Source organism: Mastigoproctus giganteus, chromosome 7 (genome assembly GCF_048544385.1).
Source record: "Mastigoproctus giganteus isolate SK-2022 chromosome 7, ASM4854438v1, whole genome shotgun sequence".
Lineage (NCBI taxonomy): Eukaryota > Metazoa > Arthropoda > Arachnida > Uropygi > Thelyphonidae > Mastigoproctus > Mastigoproctus giganteus.
In genome coordinates this window covers 19,038,122-19,055,167 of record NC_143581.1, presented here as the reverse complement: position 1 = coordinate 19,055,167, position 17,046 = coordinate 19,038,122, and the positions used below count along the sequence as shown (strand labels likewise).

Genomic DNA, 17,046 nt, shown 5'->3' with positions numbered 1-17,046 from the left:
GATGCCTGAATAGCAAAGAATTTCCACTTTAGTAATTCTGCGTGATTTGAAGCGCTTTATCCCTAGAATTCCTCCTCCTCCTGCCCCCCCCCTCTCCGCGCTCGATGCTACGGACGCCTACATCGATCGACCCACCGAAACTGATGAATACGTATTTTAAAGAATAGAACGAAAGAAACAACCTAATAAACTTTACGATTGATAAAATTACATCTTAGCACAGATTATTCGTTGCTAGTAGAGACAAAACCCTACCAGAAGTATTTAAAAGACAGACGATTGATTAGCGTCGCGTTCGGTGATATTCGGAGCGGAACACGTTTATTGGGCGTCCTTACTTGTCCGATTTATATGTTTCATATCCTTCATTGTGCAAATTCCAGCGCTTATTATGTTCCCTTCATTAAATTCATTCTGGACGTGCCTTCCAAATAGCGTGAAAATTAACTTGGCAATTTGCTAAATCTCGACATTGTTTGGATGATTTCTACTGTTTATGTCTATTTAGTGGAATTGGAAGGTTGGCAATTTGCCAAATCTTGATATTGTTTAGTACATTGGCAGCAATTTCTAAATTAAATGCAAAATAAACTAATATTATTTATGAAATAAAATAAACAGCAGACATTTTTTTTTTTTTTGTACAATACATATATCATAGTGAATTTATTACACACAGTATTGACAAAGATGGTTTATAGAACATAGAATTTTGTATTTTAATTAATGGATAAAGACGTAATGAGTTCACAGTATATAAATATTACACCTTTTTTTTTTTATTTAACCATGGAATATCGAAAATCAAATTTTAATTAGGGGAGTGACGCCTGATAGGACCCTTGTTTTGGTTTTAGTTGAGTCCAGTTTCCCCATCAAAATTTTTTTATACGTTTGATATTTGTTTTACATCTATTCGAAATATTAGATAGATCTTGTCACGTGGTTATAAATAGAACACAACATCACAAGGCATGCATGAGATTCTTAAAAGCAAATAAAATCGTAAGGATTGATTTGGACAAATGGATTTCAATGATTCATATCAGCTGTTGTAACTGTTCCATTTTACAGGAAGTCATGTGTGATACTTGGGTAGCCATGGTTTGGTTTCTACGCATGGAACCTGCTACGCTGATGTATGGGCCCCTGGATCTAGAGTCCTTTTTGTGACAAGACAGCATTCTTTTGAAGGCACGTCGGAACTTAATAGACATGGCATTGTAGAGGATTGGATTGATGGCACTGTTGATAAAGATCATCGTTTTACAGAACATGAGATACCACAGTTCCATGTAACGTTCTTTGGCCAGAGAGTTGTACACAAGAAGTACCCTATATGGAAGCCACAATGTAGCGAAGACAGCCACCACTACAACCAGCATCTTGACAACCTATAAAAAGAATAATACATTTAATCAATATTTGTCCAATTCCTCTTTTGTCATGGATTTCAAGCTTCATTATTTCTAATAATAATATTAAGCTCATCAAATAAATCTACACAAACATACTCTTTGTTTACCCACACGGAGTGGAAAACACCTGAGTTCAAATCCCATCGATTACAGGAGGAATTTTTATGGGCCTTTTCACAACGTGGCTGAGTCGGTCTCAGGGGAGGGTAGCATGGTTTTTCTTCTTAAATCTCTGGTTTTTCATCCAGCAAACCGGAATCAACCAGAGATTTATTATATACCACGCAATATGGCCTAAGTTGCTGATGCCCCTAAACCCTACAACCAGCGAACCTGTAGGTGTTGAATGTAAAATCGTAGGGAAAAGGTTTTTGAATTTCGTGGTAGTTCATCAATGTCTTAAAGAAGATTAGAAACAGGAATGGCCCTAGAGCTAATCCCCGAAGGGCTCCACTTGCTACATTGGTTACTTGTGTGTTAAGCACCAAAGAAACTAAGGCTACGAAGCGTCAGTATATTATATCTGTATTCGTTGGTCAGTTTGGTGTTTGCTGAATGAAAACACGAGTTTCCAGGAGTGAAAACTATGCAACCCTCACCTGAAGCCGACTAATTTAATGTTGATTCTACCAACTGTGCTACCCCCGATGGCCTTCTGTTGAGCTTTCTATGACTATCAAGTAAGGGACCTATCTGATTCAGTCCCCTTTTCGTATTCACATATCAAAAGAACTCTTTTTCTCCATTTTTGGCCCTCTTTGCTAGTGATTTCTGGTACTGAGCTTTTGCCTACCCTGCACCATCACTGATTTTGTTACATATAAGTTTATAATACTCACATACATCAGTATCTAACGATAGTCTGAATAATTTACGTCCATGGTTATGTGTGCCAATTTTACGAGTAATGTCTCGGAGGATTCCTGTAACTCTCAAATTTACCATCAAGTTAATACAGGAGATAAATTCAGTATATTTTGATATATTATTTCTTATTATAACTGTACCTCCATTTATTTGGAGTGGAGTGTAGGCCCCTTTAAATGTTACATCAGGTTTTATTTATACCATATGATACGTAATTAATCAAAGTCAAAGACCAAGGATCAGTACAGATTACGCTGTTATTATGAAATTATGAATTATTATGATGTATGATGGAAGTTAGCTGATTCTGCAAGGCTCTCATGACAAATTACAAATGCTGATAAAATTCCGATAAGTGTAAATATGGATTGTAGGTTTAAATTTGGATTGATGAGTCTGTGTGAACCTTTTTCTTTCGTTCAAGAATTTTACTGTGGATATCGCTTAGTTTCTCCTACAGTTCACCGTCCTAATCAAGTTTATTCCTGGTACTCACGATGCTCTGAACACGTACCAAGGTGGTTATGTGCATGTATTAAGGATTCCATACATGCATAATTCAAGATAAAGCAGCCCTTGAGAGCGCATAACTTCAACAAAGGGATGTCATCAAACACCACCAGCTTATTTTTCCATGAAATTACGAATACATACAGCTGTATTGTGTGTCATAGGAGCATAAAATCCGGGCATAAAGTTGATGTCAAAATGAATTCCAATGTACTTAACGGGTTTTGATGTTTCAGGCTGGAGGAGGTTGAGTTTTTTTGTAAATTTTGGTGGCTTTCGATCGCTTGTTTTAAATTTTTGGGTCCGATATATTATCATTCTGATCGCGTAGGAGAGTTTAATTATTCATCGGAAGAGTACTTCAGGAATTGCATTAAAATTTGAATTCTTACTTATCCTGAACTTTGTCTGCTGACGTCCTAGGGCAAACATTGCTTTGCAGCTTTTGTGTAATTATGAGAAGTTACACTATTGCGAGTTTCCGGGAGAAAAAAACCATGCTCTTCCAGCCTGAGACCGATTAACTCAGCCACATTGTAAGAAAGACCCATAAAAATTCCTCTCGTCATCGACGAACTCGAACTCAGGTCTTTTACACCCGGTGTGGGGAGGACGGCAATCCTACCAACGAGGGCAGCATGCTAAGCTGATTGGTGCAGTAGAATGTCCAATAACGTCTGTCAGTGTCCTGGATAGAGACATCACAATAGGAGACCAAACAACAGGATGAGTGTTCAATGCCTTTATAACACGTAAGAAGACGTTATGCACAGTTGGTGGACTTTGAAAGGGGTTGGATGATTGGATTGTGTGAAGCTGGATGGGCAACGTAAGTCCCTAGTTAATGCAATGGTCTTATTGCTCACAATACATCAAACTTTACCTTCACAAGGAGTTAGTTGTGTCATTTATATATGTCATTTATATGTCATTTATTTAATAGATGAGCGATACTACTATAATAGCATGTTTTAAGGGCGTGTGTTAAGAAGTGTAGTATGTTGTGTCTGCAATTAAAGTTTTCTGGATGAAAAACCCGAATTTCCGGTACTTGGGACTGTTACAGTTACAAAGAATACAAATATGAAAAAACTCTTACATGCATACTAAATGCTAAGACTATAGTCAACTATGAATGGACATTCCACAGCAGAAGTATTCCTTGATTGAGTAGTTGTACCACTTCTTATACCAACATATTAAAGAGCCTTCTTGGGTATCACAGTTGGTAGAATCGCCGTCCTCCCCACACGGGGTGGAAAAGACTCGAGTTCGAGTCCCGTCTATCACGTCAGGAACTTTAATGGGTCTTTATCATAAAATGGCTGGGTTAGTCGGTCTCAGGCGAGGGAAGCGTGGTTTTTCCTCCCGGAAACTCGAGTTTTTCGTCCAGGAAATAGAAAATCGACCTCAGGACATACAATTTACACACAATATACACGGAGCAATATGGCCTTAGTAGCTGATGATCCTGGAACCCTACTATAACAACAACGTGTTAAAGATGTAACGCGGGAGAATAATATTCTGGTGTTTACTCTTACTTTTTTATTTGAGATTTTCTATTAAGGAACAATTCTAAAGAAATAATTGTTGTCAAGGATAATTTCTTTTTCAAGAGAAATTATAATTGCATTATTTGAAATTTCTAGTGTGTCAGGTGCAGGCTGCATAGCTTTATTTTCGAAACTCGGGCTTTTGGTGCAGAAAACAGGCAAACCGACTGAAGAATAGACACTATTACACATATAATATGCCGAAACCTCGAGGATTTAGTTACCTTGGCGTTTAACGCAGACTACTTTCACCACATCCTGATCTAGATCAAATTGGATGACCACTAAGTTGATGGAAAGTCAGTATCAAAAAAGAAAGCGTGTTATGAATAGACAATCATGAGCCAAAACATTATGGCCATCCCTGTGTACACGAGTGGATGCATCTCCCAGCACCTAGGAGTGACGTCACCGGCCAGCACAGCATATATAGCGACGGCACGGTCGTTTCGTCTGTACGAAGACCGGGCAATGGCGAACGGGAAAGGCCTGAGGGAGTTCGAATTCACGCCACACCGCCGTAGTGAGGGTGTCGCAGGAATGATCCGCCCAATGAGCTGGGATGAGGAGACCACCACTGATTCACAGTCATGCTCCATCATGCTGATGGCAAGCATATGAACATCTGCAACCAGACTGCACGATTGGAAGAAAACAGACCGGCAGCAAAATGATTGATCATTTTGAAACACAGGGTTAAAACTTCTTAAATCGATAGTGACTTGTTACGAAACTTGGATTTTTCATGATCCAGACACAAAACAACAATCGAGTGAGTGGAAGCATTCTGATTCACCAAGACCTAAGAAATTTTGAGCTTCTTGAAGATTCTAAAGTTGTAGATTCTAAAATAAACTACAACTTAATCTAAGCACCCTTTCCAATAGAACACAGTTCAAAGGACTTACATTCCTTCCCTTTCATGGTCGGGTTTCTTTGTGCCGATTCCTTCCACGGAGTGCGATGAAGTCTCTCTCCTTAGTTGAAGTCTGCCATACAGTTCTTCCAGTACTAAGTGTAAGGTGTATTCGTGTCTGACGGTACCAGGGGTTCCCCCATCCCCGCGTTGCTTTCATTGTGGGTGTAACAGTTTACTGCAAAGGCCAGAGATTTAAAAGTGTTATGGATTTTGTAAGTGTAGTGTTTTGTATCGTTGTTCTTCTGGTCATTTAGCCGCTAGACCCCTGCTAGGGCCCAACATTGCCCCAACTTGGCCTCGTGGAGGCAGACGAGGTATACAGTAGTTTGAAATTTTTACTCTGGCAGGCCCTGCCGCCTAGTTTCCTGGGATTTCAGTGACTAGGTTTTTTTAAAAAAAAAAAGCAAGCATCGTAGGGGTAAACCCTAGGTTCTGTAAAGCCTAAAAGTTAGTTTAATTTAGACATTGTTAGAGTTTTACAGTGTGGGACATGTGTTGGCGTATAGATACAGTGGGGGAAGAACTGAAGGCTTGGGGGTGAAAGGCAGAAGTATGGGGACAATAGAGGAGTCCCCAGATTGTCAGTTAGGCAGGCCCATGCCTCACCAGGCGAAGAATGGGGGAGGCAGCGGGGAGGGAATAGACTGCAGAAACTGTTTTCTCCCCCCCGCCAGGGGGAGGGGAAAGATAGGACCACACAAGAGAGTGCAGTCAGGAAGGCCAATTTGGCCATACAGCAACGCTGCTTCTCTCTTTTGCCGTCATGTTATTCCTATCCGGGTCACCAGAATTTGGGAGTCTCTCATGGGACCAGATTCCTGTCCGGTGTGGTCAGGGTAGTATAGGCTTTGGTTGCACTTGAGACGCGGTCTCATCCATTTGTAGGTGAAGTCATCATCATCTGTGTGGACGTATTGTGGTAGGTGACGCCTGGGAGGTTCTTTGTCCTCATGATGGTGCCCTTCCCCTCATCTGGTTGTCACTTGAGAGTGGGTGGAGGTCAGAACTCAGATATAGTTCAGGGAGGGTCAGTTTTGTGGTCGCTCATGAGACCTTTGTCCTTTCAGTTCATTGGTGTTTTGTCGACGAGGTGGGTTCACTTTAATCCTTGGTCCTTGGGTTTGTAGTTCTGCTTTGTGGTTCCCTGCGTCATCAGGTACCAGCTTCAGTCAGCTCCATGATTCTATCTCTTTTACTTGACTGTGTCTGTCCGTGAGCTGGTAGCGCGTTCTGTGTGGTTTTATGGGACCGCTCGCTGTCTACTTCTTGGAACTACTTTTTGTGCATATTTGCTGAAGGCTTTGTATTCATCCTCGGATTCAAGGTGTTGGTGTTCCCGGTTTTTAGGCAGGTACATGATTTTCGTAATAAGTGTACATCTTAGGTCTTCGTATAATGTGCATTCGTACATCAAGTGTTTCCATGATTCTTCTTCGCCGCAGGTGCATGCTCCATCTTCAATAATCCCAAGCGCTGTAAGTTTGGCCTTTATTGATCCGTGCCCCGTCAGCGAGAAGGCTGCATTTAGCCATGGGGAAAACCAGGGGGAGCCGGAATTGGGATACATTCTGTCTACGTGCGGTATGAATTTTTTCGTTACTTCTCCCTTTGTAGACGCGGACCAACGGTTCTGCCACACGTGCTGCAAATGCGTCAGCAGTCGCTTCTTTTCTGTATTGCAAGCATTTGCCGGGTCTGTGGTATATCCAATCATGTTTGTTCCAGTACTGTCTTATTTCGGGAAGCTTTCAATTTTAATCTACTTCTGCATGTAACAAAATCGTGTTTACCATATTCCTTAAGTGCCCTACCGCCAAGCCTAATCCCACTAATGGAAATTTCCATAATGATGTTTTCTTTATTCTTTAAGTACTTTACTCTCACTCACTTTTCTTGCGAAGAGAAATATATTTGTAAGATATTTTGTCTTACAGATTCTGGCTTGTCACTTTCATTTGATTGTATGCGTATTGCTGTGGCCCGCCTCCTCGTGGTATGAACGGATACTAGGGAGTAGCCTTCCTGGTGATCGCTGCTGTACCTTATTTTAGCTTTTCTTGGGTGATCGATTGGAGGTAGAAACATAGCCGAAGCAGGAACCTTCCTGCCTTAGCTATATTCCGGTGTGACAAAACTTTCTGGTGTGAAGTGGTTTCTCCATCAAGACAATGCCACGCCCCATACGGCTAACATTGTGCAGGCAGTGATCACTGCTATAAGTGCTGAGGTTCTGCCACATTCTCCTTATTCACAAAACAGTTACGTTTCAGAAAAAAAACAACAGAATAACATTTGTGAAATCAGGATGAAAAACCGAGTTAAATTCAGCTATTAGTTTACAAACACTCATGCAGTTAAATTACCACCTAATCTACTAGAATTGGAAGGTTTATGTAAATTTAAGGAAGGGTTAGATGCATAGTGATACTGTATATATTTGTTTATTTTTTAAGGCTGATATTGGATAAGCCTGACTTCCTTCTATCTATTTAGCTTGATTAATACCAATGCAAACTACGGTTGTTCACCCCACAAATCGGCAACTCAACATACAAGCAATTTTCAGAAATGAGGGACAGACGGTTCATCACTTTATGTTGGAGTTGCTTATGAAAAGTAACTCCAACATATAATTCTTATATCATTGAAGTAGTATAATGTTGTGAGAAGATATTTAACTTTCTCCTCTTGTTTAACTACAAATCCATTAGTTAAGTATTAGTATTATTAGTGTAAAATGATGTAAGAAAAGCATATGAATCTTCAGCCAAAAAAAAATCACGTCACTTGTCCAGCCCCTCCAAAAATTTATCTAGTTCTTCCTTGAATTTAATCAAACTACTCACTTCCACAACAAAAGGTGGACGTTTGTTCCAACAATCGATCCCTGAGGCTGTCACGGACATTTCCTCAGGTATGTCAAGCTGTGCTTGCTACCTGAAGTATAAAACGTTGATGGAACTGATATTAGAGTGACACACAAGTCAAGTGGACCTAATTTCGGCAGAGTCCAGTGGCTCTGTGAAAGCGAAATCCTCTGCTTGCACCCTGACGACGGTGGGAGTGTTAGTAAGGTGGATATAAGCGCCATGTGCAAGTCTTGAAATACGGCACCTAGTACACTGGACGTGACCACTCATGTGCGAACCAACGAAAGCAGGGATCTAAGTGTTGCGCCCACACCACACAGAGGTATGGTGTGGTAACAGGTAATACTTGATGGTAGATGACTTTCATCAAATAATGTGAAATACCACCACTGATTATTGGCGGCTTGAAGTGGTGGAGTCCATGTTTAATCTCCAGAGCAACCCCCCCATCTCTTCCTTTATGTAGTATGCTTGATGTCTTTGAGGTTATGATGCACACCCTGGTGATATCCAATCTTTCTTATACACTGGTGTGCAAAACTTAAGGACACTACTTTTAAAGGTTACAACCACAAAATCTTCACTTAAGGTACTCTTTATTGATGAGAGTAGATTCAGTCTCAGCAGCGATTCTGGATGTCAGCTAATCTGGCAAGAGGTTGGCACACGGTATCACCCCGCAAACATCACTAAAAGGGATCGATATGGTGGTCGAAGTGTTCTCGTCTGGGCAGGCGGTATCTTGGATGGTCTGCGCGTGTAGCACAGTGGTATCGTCACCGTCCTCCCCACACCGGATGGAAAAGGCCCGGGTTCGAATCCCGTCGATGACGCGAGGAACTTTAATGGGCTTTTTCACTACGCGGCTGGGTTAGTCGGTCTCAGGCGTAGATAGCAAGGTTTCGCCCCCTCAGAAACTGGGTTTTTTCGCCCAGCAAAGCAGAGAAATCGATCATAGAACACACGCAATTAACAGACATAAGATACACAGCACGGCAGATGAATTTCATTATTCGGGTGGCCTAAAAATAATAGTTTTTGGTATCTTGGATGGACGAACCCAACTCTAGATACTGGAAGGCGGTACTGTAACCGGTGCACGTTACTGTACTGAGGTAATCCTTCCCCATGTGCGTCTGTTCCGCGGTGCCATTGGCCCAAAGTTCGTGTTGCCCGAGTTCGTCTTGCCGCAATGCCACTGGCCCCGAGGATGGCCATCGTTCCCACACCGGGTGGAAAAGGCCTGAGTTCGAGCCCTGTCGATGATATAAGGAATTTTCATGGGACTTTTTTCACAACGTGGCTGAGTTAGTCAGTTTCAGGCGATGGTAGCATGTTTCTTCTCCAGGAAAATTGGTTTTTTCGTCCAGCAAACAGAAAACTGACCTCAGAACTAACACAATTTACAGATACATAGCGCAATATGGCATTAGTCACTGATGCTCCTAAAATCTTACTACAACAACGTCAATTTATTACATTCTGGTTCGAAGCTACAACCGGTTCAGAGGAAGAATTTTGATTATTGCGGGTACGTTTTCTGGAAAGTTTTTTTTCCGTTTTTCAACTTAACATATTAAATTGTCTTCAAAAAGTACGCAGTTTAACAGTCATGGTTATTTTAATTAGTTCAATTTTAAATTTAGCTAGATATTTTGTAAGTTGCGACTTAATATTCTTACAGCTTTTGTATCGGTGATTTGACATGGACAGCCTATCACGTAACTTGTACTACATGGCACGATAGTGGAATTGTAGGGTTTCAAATGTGATAAATAAGTAGCTCGAGGATTCTAATCACAGCAGCGTTTGTCTGTTATCCTCATCACGCTCACAACAAACTGATTCAATTCTGTACTGGCCACCAATGTCGACTGGGCCTTAGATTTATTATGATTGTTAACGAAGAGCATAACCCCTCCGCTCCTTTCCTGTCTATCCTTTCTGTACACATTGCACTCTCCATATTCAAATGCAGGATCCCTTATATCCGCGTGATACCACGTCTCCGATATCTCCACAATATCAGCATTGGATGACTTGACCAGCACTTCCATTTCATCGAATTTATTTACTATGCTCCTAGCATTTGTATACGTACAAGTACACATGCACCTGTTCTTACTTTTAGTTATTCTAGCACAGCTCGTGTATATTCTTGTTCCATGATGACCTACAGCAGGGCTTGAAACCTGACACATTGCGTTCTACACTGCTACACGTTTCAACAGCAGTGCAAGAATTACTTACACCTGTGCCTGCCTTCCCAAATTATTAGTCTCCCTACCCACCTAACCCTGCCTCGATAGCATCAGCGAATATTTTCGCAACTTTGCTATTTAAGTGTAAAAATAGTACCTCCTAGTAACGAGCACTGACCATGCTCAAAACAAAGTTCTAGCCTTTGCACAGCTTTTCCAGGGCCAAATTGATTGACAAGGCCCTGAAAATGCACAACCTCCCTCCCTCCTATTATGCCTGGGCAAGACTGCAGACACCTTCAAATTCAATCCTTAACTCGTAACGTTTTCCTAATATTTCCCATTTCCCCGACAGTAGTAGAGTCACGGACAATAACTACCTCCTGTGGGACCAAGCCGTTCTTTGAGGATTACCGCTGTTTTGCATGATGTACAAGTGAGGGCTCTGGGGTTGAGTCGGGCAGATGAGAGCTAACCAAACTAAACTCAACTATTATTTTTAGGCCACCCGAATAATGAAATTCATCTGCCCTGCTGTGTACTGTTTTGCTGGACGCAAAATCCCAGTTTCTGGGAGGAAAACCTTCCTATCTACGCCTGAGACCGACTAACTCAGCCACTGAGTGAAAAAAGTCAATTAAAGTTCCTCGCGTTATCGACGGGATTCGAAACCGGGCCTTTTCCACCCGGTGTGGGGAGGACGGTGACGATACCACTGTGCCACCCGCGCAGATCGGCAGCTGAGAGCTAGACGAGTCCCCATTTTAATTCCTTCGAGAGCGTCACCCTGTTCTTCAGGCTCTCCTAAACACCCATCAGAACGCCGAGGTCCCGCCTAAATTCCTCACACTCCTTGCACCGAACACATTCACACTCTATTGAAGACATCCGTTTTGGTTGTATTGTGTCCCGTTTAACCCACAAAGATAGCACAAGTAGCATAGTTCGTAAGGCCGTGATTTGTAGGAGAACAATCCCCTTCAGTTCTTCCCCGAGTCACAGTACTCCAGCTAGCTTGAGCCTGTTGCTTTGTTGCTCTAGTCCAAGGCATGATTTCCGTTTAAATTCAACTTAATCTGAAAATACTACACTGAACTAATAGATACCTAAATGCAGTAACATATATTACGTCATCAAGTTTACGTTATACTGTACATGTACCTGTTCTTACTCTCAGTTACCATAACATAGCCTATGTATTTACTTGTTCCATGATGACCCACAGCAGTGCTTGAGGTCCTCAACATCTTGCTTTCCAAGCTGCTGCTTGCTTGCTTTTCAATAGAACCAGTGCAAAAGTGTTTCACTTTCACTTCTACCTACGACTCTAGTTAATCTGTGTATCGCCCTCAAGTTATCCGTTTTTCGACCCATCTAACGGTGCCTGGTAGAGTCAGAAAATATCCTTGCAGCCCCTGTTTAAGTGTTTCCCATCCCTGTAGAAGCAGTCACTCCTGTTAACAAGCGGAGACTACGTTGGGAAAAATTCTACCCCGTGAGCCTTGTACAGTACCTCCAGGGCCGAATTGAATGAATTGATATCTTTTGAAAATTCTCATCGCCAGATATGATTAAAAATTTGAAACTTTTTGAAAATTCTGAAAACTTCGGTATAATAAAATTTTAATTAGTGTTCACGATGTAGTGGCAAATGTTCATTTTTTATATCACATTTTTCATCAAAACTGGTCCAATTTTTTTGTGTAATATACTCGATAAGGGAAAGAATATATCTCTCAAACAGCTGTTAGCAGTGCCCTCTCCTGAAACTCACCTCGGAATTTATATAGTGGTGTGCCCCATCAAAGTAATAAGTAAAAGAACTTTATGTTGCCCATCAGTAGGAATGATAACCTTCCATCCAGTTGCCTTAATTTTGCTTTTTTCCTTTATTGCAACTCTACCACCAGTTGAAAACTCTCCTGGGAGAGATGTACAATATTAGTGGAATGTGGCATACCCCGGAGAGCGTTTTGATAACAAACTTATAAGCTGCATTCCTCGCGTGTTGTGGGTAAGTGAGAATTCCGAACTGCAGTTACAAAAAGAAATCTTTGCTCCCAAGTTGGAATAATCGTTTCCACTTCCTCTGATGTTATTAAGTACAGTGATGTATGCCGTGTGAGCAAATCTCATTCTGTCCTTTGGAGAAATCGAGAATTAATTTATGCGTAAACCACAGTTTCGGGAGAAAAAATAACAAAACAAAAACTGTGGTAGATTCTAACAGAGAACCACAGGGGACCATTAATAACGGGAAGTTGCATAGCGAGTGAGGAAATTAGAAACAGTTTGAAAGAGTCAGAGAAAGACAGTTTCATTAATGATAATTTTAGTTCAAAGGGGAATTTAAACAAATTTCATTTTTGAAGTCCTTTCGGTGAGAATAATAGTAAAGTTAATTAATGAAATCACTGAATCGCTACAAATTTTTAAATTCTAAAATCAAACACAACTGATTATTTCCTTTATCTAAAGCTTAATCGGAATCATTTAAGCCTTAAAACAATTAAATAAATGTTCTTTTCGATTAATATTAAATATTTTTGCTGATATTCTCTCAGCAAAATATTTAAAGACGAATTTTAATTTTTTTTTTCAGGAGAAATGACAAATTTCAGTATAAAAGAATAAAATTTAGCGATTCTCCTGCCATCTAACGAAGTGGTGGTTCTGAACATTTCAACCACAGTATATTCCATTTAACCGATTTCTTAAAAGTATTAATCCGCGATTCGATTTTATTCTCCATCTTGGAAAAAATAAATTAATGCTTACCTGATCATTAAGCGTGTGAAATCTTTTCAGAAACATCAATTATCATTTGGGAGGAAATTGCAACATTTATATTAGGAAATCATTAATCTGTAATTCGATCTATTCCACTGCGGAGAAGTATCATCAATCATTTGGAAGACCATTTTGGCGTAATAGCAAACGACAGAAGTGAACAACAGATGCGCACTCTGGTTGTAATTTCCTTGTTAAGCGAATACGCTTTTTGCACAAGAAGATTAAAGAAGATAAGAAAAACCACAAAAAAAATTCTGTATGCGATTTGATAGACTGCAATTTTCGTAGAGGTTTATCATTATTACTAAAGGTTAGTATTTAAGAGTTTATTTTAGAGTTTCACTGTATACAAGTTTGGATTCGTTATCACAATATCTATTCATTTAGAAATGATATTATTAAATTAATATGGTATTGCATTAATTAAATAAATATTGTATTATTTTGTAAAAAAATACAATTTTATTAAAATATTATTATTATTACTATTATTAAACCTTTTCTTCTCTGTGGGATTTTTTTCGCCACGTGACCGGTACTGGTACCATATGCATGGGGTGGTTGGATGAACTATTCTGCAGATGTTCATAATTGTAGCTTTCTGGGAGATCTATGCTGCTGGTTCTTATGGGGGCGCTTTGGGACGGTGGCAATGGTTGAAAAAATGGTCGGGATGATCATTACTTGTTCCATATTCCATATTTCTTTGTCTTCCTGTCTCAGATCTGTGTACCTCCTGATCTTTTCTTCTTAGTTTTTCTGGAGATTGCTGGTGTTGGGCACCGCTTATTATTGTTGTAGTAGGATTTTCGGAGCATCGGCAACTAAGGCCATATTTCTCCATATATATTGTCTGTAAATTGCGTGTGTTCTCGGGTCGATTTTCTGTTTGCTTGACAAAAAACTTGAGCTTCTGGGAGAAAAGCATGCTGTCCTTGCCTGAGACCGACTAACTTAACGACGTTCTGAAAAAGGCCCATAAAATTCCTCTCGTCATCAACGGGACTAGAACTCAGTTCTTTTCCACCTGGTGTGGGGAGGACGGCGATCCTACCAATTGTGCTACCCACGAGGGGCCGCTGTGTTGATCAGGTGGGTAGTAATTTTCCTCTTATCGATAAAGGTTGTTTGGTCTCTTCTGCGGGATCGTCTCGTCTATTATTATGGCACAGTCCTACTATACTTTGTGAGTAGGGGATTCCTAGTACGGCCTGGGGTTCATACTTGTAAAATGTACTTTCTTTGATCAACTGGTATTTATGCACCTAGCTTCTGACGTATTATCGCGACCACCTAGTTGTGTCCTTGAGTATACTCCATCTGAGTATACACCTTGCATCCGGTGGTGAAGTGCTGTATTATTCTTGGGGCGTTGTGTCATTTGTCACTCTGGGGTCGTTGGTGATGTATTTCCCTATTTTCTGTAGTTCCTAGTGTGGATTACTTGGTCTTGATAGCGAGCATGAATCCTTTGGTCTCGGGGAAGAGCCTTCTGTGCGTGAGCTATGCGTGTAAGCCATCTTATCTATGTAACCTTGATGAAAGTCATTATAGTGTCTGCCTTTTTCGCCCAACTTTCTATGTTTCTTCTGTCTGTTTGAGCTGGGTCTCCTTGTTAAGGTTGAGTATTCTGTAGCATTTGTCTAGCTTGTTAGATTGGTATTGTGTTTTCTAGATATGCGGAAATTTGTCTTAAGCCAGCAGGTGGTGGATTGCTGGAATATACTTCCATGTGATGTTGTAGAAGTGGGTAACTTGAATAAATTCAAGGAAGAACTACACAACTGCACCAGAAACTACATCCATCTCAGCGTTTACCTCCAAACAACTATTCGATGAAGTACAGCGCTTTGATGCTCCCCATGCTCCTAAATAATGTTTTATTATCCGTGTATTATTAATGTATTATTATCCGTGTAATGTTAATGTATTATCATCCTAATTTATCATTGTTATTATTTATTATCAGTATAATTATCACTCAATTACCATTACAATCATCATTACATTAACAATGATCAATGATTTATATTAACAATGATTAATGTTAAATTAACATTAATCATTGTTAATGTAAACTCCTGGCTTCAGTTGGTAAGTAATGAGCAAGTTGCAACATTATACCACCATGTCATGTTATCCTCCTGTTGCCATACAGATTTTCTATATTTTATTCTAGAGTGTATGCGGGTCCCTCCATCACGATTAATATTGAGATTTGCCATACATATATGAAGCACCTCCAATCAAGAGTGATGAGAATTATGTGCAGGAGCCAAAACGTCAAAATTGGAACGTTGTTTACAGTTCACATGCTGTTCACATCTGTAATGTTCAGCGACAGCGGAAGGTGCGAAATTGACTGGGAGAATCCCCCCATTCTCTTAGATAATGTCACAAAGCTTACTGTCTGCCTCACCTATATAAACTCGCCCCACAATCCAAGCATGTGTTCTGATAAAAGGAAACTGCAGGGAAAACAGATTTAAACCTGGAAAGCAATGAGTGCAATTTCCTGCCAACAGTTGCAGCTAATTGTTGCAGATAAAAATATGGTAATGTTGCAACATTCTAGCAAATACCTTCGGAAATGTAGATAGTAGGGGAACATAAAATGTGACAATTAACTCATTATTGCGATCTGTGTGGAGAACCACATTACTCCCATAAAACTGGAATCTATCAGAATATGAGGGTTATTCTCACCAGGACAAACCTGTCCTGATCCTAGCGATCTCCGCTTCTCTGCTGATAGTGGAATCACAGCGGAACCATTCTCCAGTAAATTGCAGTGCTGTTTGAACTATGATTTACACATGAATTTTCTATATATTGATAAGACCTGAGTTCGAATCCTGCCAATGATGCGAGGAATTTTTATGGGCCTTTTTCAGACCGTGGCTGAGTTAGTCGGTCAGGTGACAGTAGCACGGTTTTTTCTTCCGGAAACTTGAGTTTATCGTCCAATAAACAGCTAATCGGGCATCGACCACGCAATTTACAGACATATATACAGAGCAATATGGCCCAAATTGCTTATGTTCCTTTGTGCTAATAGGTTGTGCACCGTAATACGAACAACCGTACCAATCTGGACAAATTGTAAATATTTTTAAACGGTGCCTCCTTACAATATAAATGTTTCTTGGTGCATTCATTGTCCTGTAAGGGATAGCTAAGAGTCCATAAAGTCCACAAAATTAACTTTATGTAGCTTATAAACTCCCGAATTAGAGTGGTATATGGGTTTCCCCAAAAATCGGGATTTTTCATCCCTAAAACTGGCAAATAGACCAGAGGACACAAGGAATTTATGGACACGAATTACTAAAGCCTTCTTACCTCACAGTAAATTTTAATTAATTCAAATGAAAAGGATTTTTCAATAAAACCCCGTTTCATATAAATATCACATATATATTTTAAATATCACATTGCTCATAAAACTTCTTTTCTGTTCTTTCTTGTTCTGCGAAACTACTGAAAGAATTTCAAAGTTGAAGTTTCTCTGTTTTAAAGAAAGTGAAGAAGGTTTTTACGACCAAAAATTCCCTCGAGAATTTGACATTTTATTTGTAGCAACTCGCAACACAGCCATACGTGAAAGTTTCCATGAAAGAATTTTCCACAAACATGCCTTAAAGCAGTTGTCAGAGAGAATAATGGTGAACACAAAAACTGTGATTTTAACTGTCACTGTTATTGAATGAAAATATCGGTAACTGTCACTGTAGGAAAATAAATTGTTTTATCGATCACTCAGGACCTCATTATCCAAGTAAGTTACCCATGTCCCTTACGCACATCAAAATGTAAATAAAAGCTTTACAGTATGGTATTATTAAATGATTGTGTTACCAAAACTGTATTCTTTAAAATATGGCGTTTTTTTATCCCAGAAAATCGATTATT

At 40.0% G+C, this 17,046-nt stretch overlaps 1 protein-coding gene across 2 annotated transcripts in view; it reads right to left on the bottom strand.

Annotated features, from left to right (window-relative positions):
• Window positions 1-825: 825 nt before the first annotated feature.
• LOC150082610 (thyrotropin-releasing hormone receptor-like) overlaps window positions 826-17,046 on the bottom strand; it is a 62,511-nt gene continuing 46,290 nt past the window's right edge. Inside the window, exon 2 of one of the 2 annotated variants that reach the window (XM_090377545.1) lies at window positions 826-1,394. In XM_090377545.1, the coding sequence (XP_090233671.1) occupies window positions 1,041-1,394 (354 nt within the window). In that variant the 3' untranslated portion in view covers window positions 826-1,040. The remainder of the gene's footprint in view (window positions 1,395-17,046) is intronic. The other variant, XR_016547195.1, reaches the window with a different exon arrangement.